The sequence below is a fragment of the Rhinichthys klamathensis genome, unplaced genomic scaffold, assembly GCF_029890125.1.
Source record: "Rhinichthys klamathensis goyatoka isolate OS25496 unplaced genomic scaffold, OSU_Roscu_1.1 h1tg000018l_1, whole genome shotgun sequence".
In the NCBI taxonomy this organism is placed as follows: Eukaryota; Metazoa; Chordata; class Actinopteri; order Cypriniformes; family Leuciscidae; genus Rhinichthys; species Rhinichthys klamathensis.
Window position 1 is genome coordinate 5,119,684 of NW_026606569.1, and position 17,960 is coordinate 5,137,643.

Consider the following 17,960-nt stretch of genomic DNA (forward strand, 5'->3'; position numbering starts at 1 on the left):
TCTTTTGGTGACCTAGAGACAGTTATTCATGCTTTCATTTCAACAAGGCTAGATTATTGTAACGCTTTGTATGCCGGTATCAACCATTTTTCATTAATGCGCTTGCAACTGGTACAAAATGCTGCAGCTCGTTTTTTAATGGGTAAGAAAAAACGTGAGCATATCACCCCTATTTTATCACATTTGCATTGGTTACCGGTCAAGTTCAGAATTGAGTACAAGGTTTTGACTTTTGTATTTAAAGCCTTGCATGGTCTTGCTCCAGTTTATATCACAGACCTCATTTGTCCATACTCTCCACTAAGAACTCTTAGATCATCTTCTGAAAAATTATTAACTATCCCTCGCTCTCGCTTAAAGTCGAAAGGTGATAGAGCTTTTTCCGTTTTGGGTCCGAGGCTGTGGAATTCGTTACCTCAATCTGTTAGGTTAGCTTCCTCTTTATATGCTTTCAAGTCAGCTTTTAAAACACATCTTTTTTCTCTGGCGTACTCATAACTGTGGATATGTAGCCTTAGTGAGTTAAAATTTTATACTATGAAATTTGTACGATGTTTGTTTTTATTGTGTTTTTATTTTGTGTTTTTGTGAAGCACCTTGGTCAGCAGAAATGCTGTTTTAAGGTGCTATATAAATAAAAGTGACCTTGACCTTGACCTTGAGAGTAATTCAGGCAGAGTGATGCTAATCGGCTACTTTTTAAACTAATAAATATAAACTACTAGTTTCTTGGTATCAACAGGAAATATTTGGAAATATAAACTTACTTGACATGTACGCACATAGCAACTCAATATATACATCGAACAACTATGGATGAACTATAATGAAGCTGCCCAGAATTTTACACTCTAACATATGCACTGCATCTTCTCTCTATACCAACGTGGTTCCAATTCCACTTTACAGGTGCCGTTATGGTAACATTCTGTGCTGTGATTGGTCAGGATCATCCGGGACATTTAATGGCATCCGGGCCTTTTGTACAATGCAGCCCAAACCATTATGGGTAGAATCTCTCTAAAGTCTATTCTGATTCACCAACACAGTTTCACTGATGATTTATAATAAACATAAAACCCAGGATAGAGCGGTTGAGTGAATGTGGTCTGGAATGTGTGTATGAGGATCATTGTGTCAGAGACGCTGTAGAAGGACAGAGTCCCTGCACTGTGATCCACATACACTCCTATTCTCCTGTCACACACACACACTCCTGTTCTCCTGTGACACACACACACTCCTGATCTACAGCTGATGGGCTTTACAGGGAGTTCAGTCTCTTTGTTATTGTGTATGAATGAGTAACTGGAGGAAGAGCAGATCAAACACCAGGACTGATCTTTACGTCCAAACATACAGTCAAAACCCCCACCCTTCCTGCTGATGCTCTTATATGAAACTGATATATACACACCTCTCCCACTCCACTCAATCTCCCAGTAACAGCGTCCACACACACTCTCTCTACACAACACCTGAGGACACACATCATAAAATCTGTCTGGATGATCAGGATACGGCTGCTCTGTAATAGTGTTGGTAATCACTCTGTTCCTCTCTGACAAACGGAGGTATTTATTCACTGTGTTCAGATCCAGAGTGAACTGATGGGAATCTGATGGAGATAAAACACAACAGAATCAGAAATTATGACTTATGAATTTAATGTACACTGTAAAAAAAAAAAAAAAATACAACCACACAATTGCTGAACATTTTGTCTTTACTTAATTTTATTATGTAAAATCCACTTAAAATATACTTAATCCATTTGTGTTGGAACTATCTGAAAATTTTGTGTTGCATTAACTGAAACTGGGCAGTGGATTTTTGGTTCCAAGCATGCTTTCAGGGGTCTCATTTATAAAACGGTGCGTAGGATCCTTACTAAAAGTGTGCGTGTGCCCGAAAGCAGAATTCACTTTATAAATCCCAGTCAGCGGAAGATTGTGCGCACATGCGTCTACACCCCGAGATAACCATATATGGAGCTTACAACGCCTAGTTTTACTATGCATATCCTCATCTATATATAATTTGCATATGATTATTCATCCATTCATCCACACAATTAGATTAAGTTCATTGAACAAACCATTTTTGAGTGTACAGAATAATTTAAAATGATTTCATCTCAAAAATATCTTGCCTGTTCAATCGGGGGGAAAAGCTTGCTCCAACTGTTTCAAAAAATGATTTACCTTGACAAGGAAATTTTACCAAATTTGCTGATTTATGGTGACTTAAAGGATTAGTTCACGTCAAAATGAAAATTTCCTGATAATTTACTCACCCCAATGCCATCCAAGATGTTCATGTCTTTCTTTCTTCAGTGGAAAAGAAATTAAGTTTTTTGAGGAAAACATTTCAGGATTTTCCCCCACACAATGTACTTTAATTGCAACCAACGTTTTGAAGTCCAAATCAATGCAGTTTCAAAGGGCTCTGAAGTGCTTCAAACGGCTCAGCACGAAATAGGGTCTTATCTTGCCAAACGATCAGTCATTTTCTAAAAAAAAATAAACATTTATATACTTTTTAACCACAATTGTTCGTCTCATGACGTTGGAAACTTCACGATTTTTAAATATTTTTTTTATAATAATAATAAATTAAAACAAAGATGTCAGACCGAAGTTGGAGGAGAAAACGGGAGAAAATGAGATGGAATTTTTCACCCTTCCCTGACTTTTTTAACCGGATTACACAGACAAATAACTTAGATAGATGACGTGAAGCGTGACGTTTCCAACGTGATGACGTAATCCCTGGCACGTCGCAGACCAGCACAAGACGAACTATTGTGGTTAAAAAGTATATAAATGTTTATTTTTTTTTAGAAAATGACCGATCGTTTCACTAGATAAGACCCTGTTCCTCAGCTGGGAACGTGCAGAGCCGTTTGAAGCACTTAAGAGCTTTGAAACTGCATTGATTTGGACTTCAAAACGTTGGTTGCAATTAAAGTCCATTGTGTGGAGAAAAATCCTGAAATGTTTTCCTCAAAAAACTTAATTTCTTTTCCACTAAAGAGAGAAAGACATGAACATATTGGATGGCATTGGGGTGAGTAAATTATCAGGAAATTTTCACTTTGAGGTGAACTAATCCTTTAAGTTAAAATACTTTGTGTGAATTATTACCTCCAATTTTTCAGTTTGAATCAATGCTATATTTTTTTCAGTGTACCTGAACTCTTCATGTTCAACATATTAGCAATGTCTCGGTACGGTTTATCAGATATCCTGTGCAAATCATCATTTATATGATCAACACTAAAACTCTTCTGTCATGTTTTCTTTCACCCTCTACAGGAAGAACATGAACACACTCAGTGAGTTTTCTGCTTGCTTTCTTAGTGACTTACATTGTAGGAAGTCGTTCCTGGTTCTGGGAGCAATGTTGGTGAAAGTGACTGTGGAAATCAACAGATGTAAAGAGTGTGATTATCATGTCAAGAGAAAATGATCCCTGCATATGTTCCTAAGACATTTCTAATATGATCTTCTACAGGATATGAGATGATGGAGGATCATTTCTGAGAGCAGAATCTCCAGGACTTTACCTCTGTCAGAGATCTTATTCTCTTTGCAGAAATCATCCAGTTTGTCTCTCAGCAGACGGACAGATTCTCTCATGCCATCAAAAGAGGAGAGAGAACTGAAGGGATTGTCATTTACGTCTGTAGATTCAGGAGGAGCTGAGAGAGACTGGAAACTCTACAGAAAACAGAAATCAAAGCTCATCACCTCCTCAATTCAGCCAATAATCTGCACTACTGTCAGATTCTCTCTCATTTGCCATTTACAATATCATCCAAATGTTTAGGTTTGCAAAATTGCATCTGAACAAACCACAAGACTTCTGGAACAATGTCCTTTGGACAGATGAGACCATAGTGGAGATTTTTGTCATAATGCACAGCGCCACGTTTGGCAAAAACCAAGCACAGCATATCAGCTAAAGCACCTTATCTCAAAATTCAAGCACGATGGAGGAGGGGTGGTGATTTTTGGCTTGTTTTGCAGCCACACGAGCTGGATTCTTGCAGTCATAAGCCCTATTCGGACGGGACTAGTTTAACATGGAGAGGTGGGGTAAAGCAATTATTACCAGAGCTCCTCTGTGATTTTAGTCCCATCCGAATGTGCCATCTCAGTAATCATTACATACAATGAGAGTAAACAATACGTTGAATTTTACCTTGTGTAAGAAGGTTCGGAAAAATTACCTCAGGTAATACTAAGCCCATGCGAATAGACCCGCTGTAAATATGTACGTAAAATTTCTGTAATTTCCTGTTTAAAAATAGTTTCCCGCGGTTTTTCAAGTATGGAGGTGCTTGAAAACAGCATTTAATTGAGTTCTAGATGGTAGGACGTCAAATGTATGGCAAACCCAAGTGTTTTCCTTTACCTCTTTGTGCATGTGCGTATAGCAACGCAATACGCACATGACACCGGCAAGGTGACGGTGGTGCGTATATCGAGTTACCTCTCCCATTTCTGCTTGTTTTACTGAGATTTCTTATCCCGTGCGAATTGGCCATTATTATTACAGATGTCCTGTGGTAAAATTACATTACTCCATCTAGCCTTGAAAAGCTAATCCCATCCGAATAGGGCTATTGAGTCGACCATGAACTCCTCTGTATATCAAACTATTCTAGAGTCAAATATGAGGTCATCCGTCTGATGGCTAAAATTTGGTCGAAATTGGGTCATGCAACAGGACAATAAATCTACAAAAGAATGGCTGAAAAAGAAAAGAATCAAGGTGTTGCACTGGCCCAGTCAAAGTCCAAACCGCAACCCAATTGAAATGTTGTGGCAGGACCTTCAGAGAGCTGTGCATGAACAAATGCCTGCAAACCTCAATGAGCTGAAGCTATGTTGTAAAGAAGAGTGGACCAAAATTCCTCCACAAGCATGTGAGAGACATAAGCAAACAATAAAGTCACACAGCAAACAATTAGTTATTCCCGCTACATATGTTTCTACAAGCTATTGAATAATGGGGTGTAAATAGTTTTTCACACATGGCTTCACCATTTTGGCTTTATTTTTGTTAAATAAATAACGAGTGTAATATGTCATGTGTTGTTATTTATCTGAGGTAGTATTCACCGAATAATCACCAGAAGATTTTCATTATGTCCTGATATGTAAAGCCATAGAATTTAAAGAGAGCGTGCTTTCTTTTTACATGACTGTAAGTTGCACAGGGAGTCATCTGGGTAGTGCCCTATGCAATCTAGAGTGAGATCTTTTTTAACTGTTCATGGCACTAGTGTAGTTTGGCAGCTAAATATATCTCCCAGAAGAAAAAGTTCAGAAAATTGTTTTCTGAGAGATTTCCAGAGCTGAAATGCATTTCTAAGTGTCGTCTTTTTTAAAACAATACGATCAGATGAGAGTCTGACTGATGATTATAAAATAACCAAACACACAGATCAACACTTCAGTCAACAGCTCATTCTGCTCTCATGAAAGGTTTCTCTGTGAGTCTCTTGCTCAAGTCCACTATGACCCTGTTCTTCTAGATCTCTGTTACCTGCAGGAAATGGATGTGATCCTGTGTGTGTGAAAGCTGCTCCAGCTCAGCGTCTCTCCTCCTCAGATCATTGATCTCCTGCTCCAGTCGCTCCAGTCGTCCTTCAGCTCGACTCACTGCAGTCTTTTCCTGATCTCTGATCCGCTGTGTCGCCTCAGAGCGGCTTCTCTTAATGGAGCGGATGAGCTCAGCGACCCTCTCATTGTCCTCCACTGCTGTCTGTGCAGAGCGCTGTTAGGACACACATCACAATCACACAGTGAGCTTCAGTGAGTCCTTACCAGGGCCGGTGGAAGCGCTGGGCAAACTGGGCAATTGCCCAGGGCGGCAGACACTAGAGGCTGTCGAACCATGACAAGCACGAGTATCTCAAACTTGTGAAGAACTATCTGCGATCGACATTGTGTTTAATGCAACCAAATGATGCAGAACGAGCTGTTCTTCCAGTTGAATAAAGTGTCATATAAATTAATGTCTCGTCATTCAAAAATTCTCCTTTCACTCCTCAACGTCTGCGAAGTGAAGCAGGACAACGGCCCACCAATCCGAGTTTCAGATTCTCATCCACAAACGGCTGGTTTTGGGCGCGGGGAGAGACATTTTTTACAGTGTTGTAAATATAAGTAGAAAGGTACAACGGTTCATATGCTCATTGTCTCCAAATTATGACCAGAAATGGATAAATATTGATAAATAAATGCATGTCAAAAAATGTATTCCGATTTGAAGCTTGTGACATATAAACATGCACACTGACCCGATCACTTAATTTAGTGTTCATGTAAACATTATGTTCGGATTCATCAATCAGAATGAATTCAGTCTGATTGAAACAAAAGTTGTGCATGTAAACGTTGTCACAAGATCGCTTAAATAGATTGGCCAAAATTTCAATTGAGCACCAAATCTGTCGCAAATTGGATTACTCCAAGAACAGTTTGCAGCAGCCAAAGCAAGATAGGTCCTCTTTTAAATGGTGAGTCAACTGTATTATTTCATTACACCTGTCTTAAGTCAACCGTAGGAGTCAATATGTGAGTTGGCATTTTTTTTTCTCTTAAAAATTTTAACGTAGGGGGGGGCATATTCCTATTTTGCCCAGAGCGCTGGATTGTCTTTCCCCGGCCCTGGTCCTGACTGACACTTCTTAAACTTTTCTTCTTCTCCAGACTCACCTTATGAGACGCCACAGCCTCTCTTAGCTGCTGAAGATCTTTCTCTCTCTGCTGGATTCTCTGCTGGAACGACCTCTGCGTCTCCTTCAGCTGCTTCTGCACCACAAATCAATAACAGAGATGTCAGTTTATAATGCTGTCACATGTCTGTCAAGTTTCTGCCACTTTGGTCTAGATTATTCTTGGTTTCACGAGTTCACACTTACGTTCAATTAGAAGCCCGAACCCAGAGTACTCCCCCCAAAAGGCTAAAGATCAGAGGACAGCCGCCGGACTAAAGACCCTCCCCCCCTCAAAGGAGCGCCGAGTTTGGCGGGCTGGCATCTCGAGAAGGGGCCTGGATGCTTGACCAGGAGGGCCCTCGATGGCAGCTCACTGCCCTGCTGGCCCCGAAGCAGTTGTAATTTAGAATGACCAATATGTGCATACATGAGCAGTTCGTGGCAGATAATGGACCCGCCTACCCGCCGACGGTGGAGTGACACTTCCGATCTATGCTTACGGGAAAGTTCTCGTTGCGTCCTCTGAGACCAATGCTTGCTGGACAGAAAGAGAAAACTGGAAAGAGGCAGATGAGTACTCGACCGGGAGATTTTCTCACAGCATCCGCTGTGAGACCAAATGCTCGCTGGATGGAAGTGAAACGTAAGTGCTCTACCGGGAAAGTTCTCGCTGTGTCCGCTGTGAGACCAAATGCTCGCTGGCCGGAAGAGAAAACGTAAGTGCAACTCTACCGAGAAAGTTCTCGCTGCATCCACTGTGAGACCAAATGCTCGCTGGACAAAAAGAGGAAACAGGAAAGAGGAACATGATTACTCGACCGGGAGATTTTCTCACTGCGTCCACTGTGAGACCAAATGCTCGCTGGACGGAAGAGTGCTCTACCGAGAAAGTTCTCGCTGCGTCCACTGTGAGACCAAATGCTCGCTGAACAAAACGAGAAAACAGGAAAAAGGAACATGAGTGCTCGACCGGGAGATTCTCACTGCGTCCGCTGTGAGACCAAATGCTCGCTGGACGGAAAGAGAGAGACCCCAGGTGGACGACCCAGGGGGTTTTAATCAATGAGGGTTTGGTGGGCTTTTTTAATGTGGAAACGGTTGGTCCTGATATAGCTTTGGAAAGCATCTGAGGACCATCTCCCTAGAGCTTGGATCTGCTGTTGGGAGAGGCCTTTTTGGGCTGCTGAAGTTGCTGCCCCTTTGCTGGAATGCCTGACTGTTGTAGAACAGATTTTAGGTGTTTCTGGAACCAAAAGCGTATCACGGGTTTATTGGATTCGTCTATGAACAGGGGTTCCAGAGTAGATTTAACCTGAGAGCTTCTCCATTACAGATATGCCAGAATGGACTGGTATGGTTGGATTGGCGATGAGAGGTTAAAAATGTAGATGAAATGACCTTTTTTGGTTTGGTCGGTCTTACTTTGCTTAATCAAATATGAGATTGTTTCACCATCTAGTACTGACAAGCCTGAAATGGTGGGATAGATTTTTGGGTCGAATTTGGAAGTGATAGCGAGTTCCGAGCATTTAAGAAAACCAAAAAAGTCTAGGATAAAAATAGCATTGAGTGTGCGGGCGGTATTGAGGGGGCTGGTAGCCTGTGCGGAGGGCGTAAATACATGAGAATGTCTAGCGTTATGGGTTGTCTGGCGTCGGGACGAGCTGGGATCTTTGAATACCTTTGATCAGGAGGGAGGTTTGTGAATGGTTTATCTCGGGGGAGGGAGCGCCGTACATCAATTTATGGAAAAACTGGATGCCGCTCAAGTAACCTTTGATGGATCCGACTTGTAGGCCCTTAACAGTATTAAGGTAAGAAAATAAAAGAGGTGATTGAAAGAAGAGCAAAGTCGGGGAACGACATGTTATGAGACATGAAATGCTTTAAAACATCTCCAAGCGGTCTTGTAGGATTGGAGGGTCCTGGGAGAAACTGCTTGGAGGAAAGTGTCGAGCGATACGTCGAGGAGGGGTTTTAACGGGTGGGTTACGGGAATATCAGTTCCGAATAGCGAGGTACTGGAGTTGGGAATTGATCCGCATCTGGAGCCAGCATCCTGAATTTCAGAAACAGAAAACGAGACAGGGAGTCAGCGATTTCATTTTCTGACCCAGGGAAGTGTTTAGCAATTATGAATTGGTCGCAAGCTAAAATCCAGTTGAGGCGCCTTAGGAGTGGCATCAGACCAGGTGAATGGGAATGGCCTTTGTTAATGCAATGCACTGTTGCGTCGTTTTCGCAATGAACTAAAATGCTACTAGCGGCCTATTCTTTCCCCCACAGAAAAGCTGCTACTACGAGAGGGTAAAGCTTGAATAGAGCTGAGGATTGAGATATATCCTGGAGCTGTGGTGGCCACGGAGACGCGAACCAACGACCTTGAAAAAATCCCCTGAAACCGGGGGCGGTGTCTGTGAGCAGTTGGATATTGGTGGGGGACGAAACTAGATTGTTATAGAAAAAGCATAGGCCGTTCCACTGGTTTAGAAATGTTAACCATAGCCTGAGTTCGTCGCGACATGCTTGAGTTAAGGAAATGAGGTCCTCTAGCGAGTGGACGGAGGACGCGAGTGAGAGGAGATGCAATATGAAGGGGCGGCCCTGCAGAATGATGTGCATTGCGAAGTTTAAATGGCCGAGCAGGGATAGGAGTTCGCGTTTTGAACAATTCGATTTTTAAGGAGAGTAGATGAGACGTGGAATTATTCAGTCGATTTTCTCTTTGGGAAGGGATGCTTGGAATTTGACTGAATCCAAATTAATTCCTAGGAACTCGATGGATGTTGCAGGGCCCATGATATTTTCCTGTACGATGGGAATTCTGAGCTCAGAAAAAACTTTTTAGACTGTGAGGATGCGGGTGGCTGGGATAGCATTGGGAGGCGAGATTATTAAAAAATCATCTAGCAGGTGAATGAGGTGGGGAATGCCGTAGTTGTTCGACAAAATCCAGCAAATGGCTTCTGATAGCATGTCGAATATTTCAGAGCTGCTTTTGTATCCGAAAGTTAAACGCACTGTGAAATAATATTTTCTGAGCCAGCGAACTCCGAATAGGCGCCATGAATCTGGATGGATAGGCATGGATGGATAGACTCTAATTTACATGAAGACAGGCATCCCATTTCCATCAAAAATGATGGAAAAATGATGGGAAAATGATTTACGGGAGTCGCCAAAAATGATGGCAAGCCAAGCGCCCCGACCTGCGATTTTGATCATGTCGATTGCCTGATCTGTGTCATGGTATTTAAGCGAGAATTCGTCGAGAGGTTATCAAGCTTTTTATGCTTGGGAACAGGGAATTGTGCGGGGCTGACAGGTCGATTATTAGGCGTTTTTTACCAGAGAATTTTCTTGTAGCCACTCCAATGGGGCTGATACGAAACAGATTAAATAGAGGATTGTCAAATGGGCCGATCATTAAGCCTAGCTCGACTTCTTTTTTGATCAGGTTGTCTACAACTTCAGGTTCTATGAGGGCGGATTGAAGATTATTACATATGATATTTTGGGAGAGCGGGCATTCTAGGCCGGGTTTAACACCGTTTTTTACGCCTGACAGCAGGTAATGAGTAAATTCAGCGTCCGGGTGATGAGCTAGTTCAAAGTGCATGCGCGAAATATTTACGGGAGTCGCCAAATATATATATATTTTTTATTCACAGATTTGTACACTGGACATACGATGCGGAAATGAACGCTGCCACAGAAGCTACAGATGTGCATGAACCGGCAGCGCGATCTGTTACATTTACTCGAGTTAAAATGGTTACAGGGCTGTCTGCTTTCGTCGAAAGAGGAGACTTTCCTTTTGAAGTCAGTCACTCTAATTTACATGAAGACAGGCATCCCATTTCCATCAAAAATTAATTTTGAAGACCCAGAACAAAAGCCAAAGCCTGAAATGAAGCTATAAACGACTGAGTTTATATGGACTGAGACAGATTTACTGAAAAGAAAGTTTTTTTGTCTGTCGCTGCATTTAACTTGTGTTATTCTTGACAGAGATATATTTTGTCAAACAATTGGTGAATATTTTCTATTATTTTATGTTGCTTCTTCAAAGCCTGTTTTACAAAAGTTTGTGTTGATAAATATGTTTACGGTTCATTTTCACCATATTTTCTCTTAAGTTCAGTGTGAAGCACAAATACACTCAGCAGTGAAAGTCCATTTGCAGCTTCTGTTCACTTCTGCTGAAGTCTGCAGTGTGAATGATGTTACCTGATCATATGGGTGCCAATATAAATAGTGTCAACATTATTTCATCAGTGTCTAGATTAAAGTTCATACCTGATTCTCTGTCCTCTGCGCTGCAGCTGATACAGTGTCGTGGTTTTTATGTTCATCCATCGTACACAGCAGACATATAAACTTCTGATCAGTGCGGCAGAAAACCTCAAGGAGTTTATCATGTGTTTGGCAGATCATCTCCTGCAGTCGTCCAGTGGCATCAGTCAGATTGTGTCTCTTTCTTTTAAAGAAACTCTCATGTTGTTCAAGGTGATTCTGACAGTAAGACTCCAGACACCCCAGACAGGACTTGACGGCTTTGCGTTTTCTTCCATCACAGACGTCACACTGCACATCTCCAGCTCCAGCGTTACAGTCATCAGGAAGTTTAGTCTTCTTCAGTTTCTCCACCACTTCAGTCAGCATGGTGTTTTTAGCTAAAGCAGGCCTTGGACTGAAGGTCTGTCTGCACTGAGGGCAGCTGTAGACTCTCTTCTCATCCTCCTGATCCCAGCAGCCTGTAATACAGATCTTACAGAAACTGTGTCCACAGGAAGTGGTCACTGGATCCTTCAGGAGATCCAGACACACTGAACACTGGAACTCATGCTGAGAAATTCTGGCCTGTGCCATTTTTCTGCATGAGACACACAAACACACAACAGCCCAACTGCACTTCAGTTTCAGTTTCTCTGAACTAAAGAGTTTCCTGTTTCCTGTTTCCTGGTTCTGTGTTTGAGTGATGTTTGAAAAACGTGTCTGCAAATCTGCCATGAAATCCCAATTCCAAATGTATGAAATTCATATATATATATATATATATAGAGAGAGAGAGAAATGGAAATAACAACATATTTTCCTTATGGTCACATGACCATAGATTACTTGATAGTAATTTCTTCCAAAACAAATTATTTCAAAATAAAATGCCCTTAAATTAATAACATTAGTTAACAATTCTTCCAATAATCTAGTGTAATAACAACATATGTAACAGGTACATAAAGTGTACTGTTAAATGTATGTAAAGTTTATTAGAGTTCTCACAAAATTGTTCGTTTACATGTACCTGATATGACTGCCAAACTGAAGTGAGTACCTTTCCCTTTAATTGATGTGATGTCATGAGTCAATATAATTTCCTGTTCTGTACCCTCCTCTTCCTCTTTGCATTGGTAATGCAGTGAGAGGTGAGGTTATTTTGGGCTCCCGATAATCTTATTTAATCTTAATTTGAATTGTTGCAATTATGTCTATATTGTCACTCTAATCTATGTATATAATATTATTTTACCTATCTGTTTGGTTATTTTTGTCATTTCATCCTGACTAAGTGATAGTTTTGCATCTGGGCCTAAATGTGAAATGAGAGCACACGTGATAAGTGTACATCACATTTGTTTTATAGAGTAAATGAGGGCGACTCTCACACTAAGAGGCTGATTATGTCACCGGGTGAACAAACCGGGAACCAAAATATTGTTGACTCGTTTCCAAGGGGAAGAAATGCCGGTGTAACACCGGGCCGGCTCTGGGTTTACCTGTCATGGCCGCCGACCATAACAAGCGCCAGCTGAAGCCAGTGAGTAGCGCTTCATTGAAGCATATGTCCGGGAAAAAGGAGTATAAAGAGACGGGTATGAAGCTCAAATCGGTGCTCGTTCACGCGAGTGACAATCACGCAGTGTGAATGAGCAAAGACGCGATCTGAGAGAATCGCCGACGAGTCGCCGACGCCCGTGAGATATTTGGCATGCTAAATATCTGGACCTGTCGGCGATTCACAATCCTGCTGTGTGAATGTGTTCTGACTGAAAACTACATCGGCGATGACCGACAGCCAATGAGAGAGCAAGATACAGAGAGGAGGAGGAGTTATAGACCAGAATATCAGTATTTTAATAGATAGGCCTATATTTACAATTATATCAAACAGAAACAAAGCACAAACATTTGCATGACCAGCAGCAACAGCAGGACATTTGCAAAATTATTTATTTACCCCAACTCTCTTTGCAAAACACAGTCCTTGCTCCCCTCGTCTTCCCGAATCCCAACCATTTCCTGCATAAACTGTTTTTTTGTTTTTGTTTTTTTTCGCTACAAATCAGTGCACAGACAATTTGTAGGCTATCATTTTTAATAACAAATTCAGTGTCGCGCGAGAACTCCGGTCTCACGCACGCGTGATCTTCCGTTATTTCCTATCACTTCTCCCGTTTGTTTGGTTGTGAAACGTAGTTTGCGGACCAGGCAGAAGTTGTCGGCGATTCTTTCTTTTGTAAAGTCATGCAGTGTGAAACCTCCTGTCGCCGATCCATCGTGCAGTGTGAACACCGCAGCAACTGAACGTTACCCCAGATAGTCATGCAGTGTGAAAACAACAGTGACCCGATTATTTTGAAAATCGTGCAGTCTGAACTCGGCATAAGTCTTTCCTGGGCCATTGATGATCTCAAGTATGTTTTTATCAATTTGAGCTTGGAAAAGCTCCTCTCTGCTGAGGCAACGGTCACAGGCAGAGTGCAGGCTATCCTGAGAGCTACCCAAAGATTTGGGTAAAGCTCACACATCTCATTTTGTGAGAGGTTTGTGAGAAGCTCAAAGGCAGTCATCATAGTTTGGGGAAGTTCAGGAAGACTCTCTATCTCTAATGCCAATGCGCTACCATCAATATCAGCCTCCTCTCCACAAGAGAGTTTTTCCCCAAGAAGCTCACATTGTTCCCTCCGGACCTTTTGATCTAGCTCCCTAAAATTGAGCAGCACTCCAAAGTTGTCTTTAACCTCGCTTAGAGACTTAAATCTATCCTCCAATGACTGAATGCTACAGTCCACTACAGCATTAAAAAATGACACTTCCAGCCTCTTCATAGCATCCACTATCGGCTCATCTGCAGACTCATAGGCAAAGTGCCTTTTTGTAGAACGCAATCGCTTCTCTTTCAGCACTGCTTCTGTGTTCATCCGCTCACATGTCTGTGCATCACAGAAGCCTGTTTTTCTGTAACTGATAAGTTTGCCTTTGTTCTTTTTTACAAGGTTAACCGCTACATCAAGCTGCATGTTGGTTGACTGTAGAAGCTTGCTTGTGATGTTCATTTTAGACAAAATGTCACACCAGACAACACAACAAATCTGAAACCTAAATGAACCTATCTCTTCCGCAAGGGAGTTGGCTTCAACAGCCACTACAGGGTCAGTCGCTTTACTTCTCACTTCTAGCAGGGTAGCGCAAAGCTTCAAGTCACCTTCTCTGACTGGTAGCGCAAAGCTTCAATACTTTTTTTTTTTTTTTTTTTTTTTTGTCATTTAGCTGACGCTTTTATCCAAAGCGACTTACAATTGCTATGTATGTCAGAGGTCGCACGCCTCTGGAGCAACTAGGGGTTAAGTGTCTTGCTCAGGGACACATTGGTGTCTCACAGTGGATTCGAACCTGGGTCTCTCACACCAAAGGCATGTCTCTTATCCACTGCGCCATCACCACCTCAGAAGTAGGCTACAGGTAGTTTCATTTGGAGGAGCAACGGATCCAGCCGAGGAAATAGGTACATTCTTTATTTTCAAGTGCTTTGTGCTAATCGCGATATGGAATAGTGTCTGTAAACAAAAAGACTGTTTGAATCGCGTGTTTGTGTGTGAATGAATGAACAGCTTTTACCTAACTATATTCCAATACTGAGATGAGTAAAAATCGACTGAAATATGTTGAAATAAAATATTTTTGTATAAGCAACGTATTAAACTGCAAATTAACATTTATATGTCCTAATCATAAAAACGATATGTTACATATGAAAGACAAGATGTCGTTTTTACTGTAAAATACTGCCACATCAAATAAGCTTATTTGCTAAGATGTTATTATAGTGTTTGTTCGATTGTAAGCTATATTCAAACTAATTAATCCGCAACTGTGAAATATGTATGATAAAATGTATACTTTAGTATATAATACAAAGAAAGATTACATTTGAAATATAGTTAAAATTTTAATTGTTGTTGTAATTGTAACCTTTTTATTAAAATAGCAAAAATATATGTAGGCTAGATATAAATATATATAAAGTTTGGGATACATTCCCAAACTTTCTGTAAAAACAGTATGATAATTAACTGCACAATTACTATAAATTTTTACATTTGATATTATACAATTTGCTAGCACAATTTGAAAAATAAATAAATAATTGGAACTGTGAACCAATTTTGTATTATATAGGCATATATATATATATATATATTGTCATTGCATTCTTGTGGCTCAGTGACACACCTGAATGAAAGGGTCATTAGTATGCAGCCCCATTATGCGCTCATTATGCGGGCCCATTGTCTTCTCAGGTGTGAATCACAGCAGGTCACACCCCTGCGCATATTGCCTTTCCAAACAAAAAGTGTCATTTTTAAATTTAAACCAATCTATTGTTTTATGTGAATGATAAGGCAGGATGATTTTCAGATCATTTTGAGGAAAAAACTCTAGGCGACAACATCCATTAGTCAAAAGTCTTGTGGACAGATATTTAGTATGTGTTTTGTGGCCTTATTTCAGAAACTTTAAGTTTGAGTTTTTTCAATAACCACGCATAAACAATGTTCTCTCAAAAATACAAAAATGTACATACATGTTGATAACACATTATGGTAGCCCTGTGTGTGCTAAATAGAGTGTAATTACACCTTTGCCAGTAATATGTTTATAAGCAACTGTAAAAAGCACAAATGTCAGAGTATGTCAAAACATCTCAAGGACCCCGAAAACACCTTGGACCCCAGAGGGTTAAGGAAGTTCCCATTGTTGGCCTGATGCAAAGTATCGACAGACCCCCTGAGTGCAAGATTCCTCTCTGCCAAAGACTGAATGATACTAATCAAACGGATGAGAACATCTCTCCAACGATTTCTTTCTGCCTCCAAAAGGGCTATTTCTGTTGCATCAATAGTCTTCTGCTTAGAAAGACGGAAGGCAAAGTCTTTCCACTTCACCATATTATTGCAATGATCTTGACTATTCTCATGCTGTTTCAGCAAAGCACCTACATTTACCCAATCACGCTGTCCCTCTGTTGACAGTTTTGTGGACTTTCTCGAGAATAATTTGCAACAGAAGCAGTAAACCGCATAATTTTTCTTTTAATAAATTAGCCAGCTTCGCTTGATTTTTTTCCCCATTAACTAATTGTCTGTATGTATAGTGGTAGTGAAAGCTTCGTCCATCTGATTTCTTGGGGAAGGTAAAGGTGTCACTTATTGGCACTGGCCCTCTTCTTACCAGATCAGTCCTTTCTGAGTCTGACAGGAATGCTGACCATTCAACTGGGTCAATTGGAGGACCTGTTGATCTATCTTGATAGCTGGAGCTTGTTGAGGGAGTGGATGGGAAATCTATAGCAGTGGGTGCAGATGTAGAAGGACCTGTAGGGACATTAGATTAAAAAAAATAGAATAATAAAATAACATAACAGAATATTTTATAGTAAAGCCAACACAAAACAAAAACTTTTAAATTAACTGACCTGTCATGCCGGCTGAGGTTGAAACCGATGTATCAGTGAATGTAAGTGCTTGTAACTGCTCCTCGCTTTCAGTCGCTTGTAACCGCTCCTCGCTTTCAGCCGCTTGTGCAGTGGATGAACCTGCAATGATAAAATAAACAAACAAATAAATAAAAAGCTAAATGTGTCATGTAATATTAACAGGCTATGTAACCATTTGCCATCAAGAAAACCCTCACCTGCTGTATCATCAGCTGTGGAGGCACTGACACTCGATGAAACATTAGGGGCAGGTAGAGTTGGTTGTGCTCCAAAGTACTTCAACAGTGTTCCTGGAAAAAAAAAATAGCATTGCATAAGTGCATAGTTGATTGAGCAGAATGAGTTATATTTTGCCATCATTACTTGCTCAACAAGCAATTCCACGCCACACCTAACAATTCATATTCTATTGGCAAATGAGGCATAATTGCAGTATGGTGAAAACGTAACATGGTGATCAACTGCAGCCTATAAATATGAATATAGCACTGCTACATCACTCACCACCATATTAATAAAATTGAAGTCTATTTTCATCACAGAAGTCTCCCCACCCAACATGGTTTTGGTATATTTTCTCATAAAGATCAATATCATCTCTCACCAAAGATCTTAGAGCAGAGAGCGCACATGCTTTGCCTATGAAGCTAGTACATTCACTTCAACACAAACAGCAATGCTAGCTAAGCTGGCATCGCTGTTTTCTCCAAATTAAACCGATATCTATCAATACGTGAAATACACCTACCTAGATAAATGTATATAATATTAATAATGGGATATATTTCACTGTTGATGGCGGGGATTTAGCTCTGGTGATGGATGGCTGATAAATATCATGACATGAGTCATGACTAGCTAGCTGCTACCTCAAGTGACATGAGCAGAATTTGTGCTGCTGCTGCTGCTGCTGCACAAAACACACTGTAAATAATCATGCAAACATACCTTTATCTCGCTCTTTTTTTCTCCTCCTCGGTCCTTTTCTCTTTTCTTTTTTCGGGCACCAGAGGGATACATCCTTTTTTGTGACATGGCTTAGGCTTATTTATTATCGTGACGTGTGCGCGCCCGCGCGAATTGTCAATGCACGCACGTGACGCGAGCCGTGACAGCCGTCGCGAGGTGTCTAGTGTATGCGCATGACTCAAAAGCTGGCAGACACAGCAGCAGTTGTCGACAAATCAGAATTTTCTTGTCTTGAATTATTAATTAATTAATTCATATTCATTCATTCATTCATTCATTTATATCACTTGTTTAAGTTGTTTAATTGTTTAAAAAAAAAAAACAAAAAAAAGGGGGCCCCAAGCAGCCGCTTAGTTCGCTTATGCCTCGGGCCGGCCCTGCCATCACCAGTATACAACTAACCTGTGTTTGTGGGCAGTGTGTGTTATCCTGTTGACAGTAACAGTAGCGGCTGGGAAGACCGCTGAATCCATGTTC

At 40.9% G+C, this 17,960-nt stretch overlaps 1 protein-coding gene across 1 annotated transcript; it reads right to left on the minus strand.

The window, feature by feature from the left end:
* Window positions 1-941: 941 nt before the first annotated feature.
* On the minus strand, window positions 942-11,642 carry LOC130069969 (tripartite motif-containing protein 16-like). The gene is made up of 6 exons (XM_056234191.1): window positions 11,033-11,642; window positions 6,732-6,827; window positions 5,557-5,787; window positions 3,569-3,722; window positions 3,371-3,418; window positions 942-1,618 (listed from the first exon to the last, which is right to left on the minus strand). The coding sequence occupies exons 1-6, from the start codon at window positions 11,603-11,605 to the stop codon at window positions 1,038-1,040; spliced, it is 1,683 nt and encodes a 560-aa protein (XP_056090166.1). The 5' UTR covers window positions 11,606-11,642; the 3' UTR covers window positions 942-1,037.
* Between the last annotated feature and the right edge of the window lie 6,318 nt (window positions 11,643-17,960).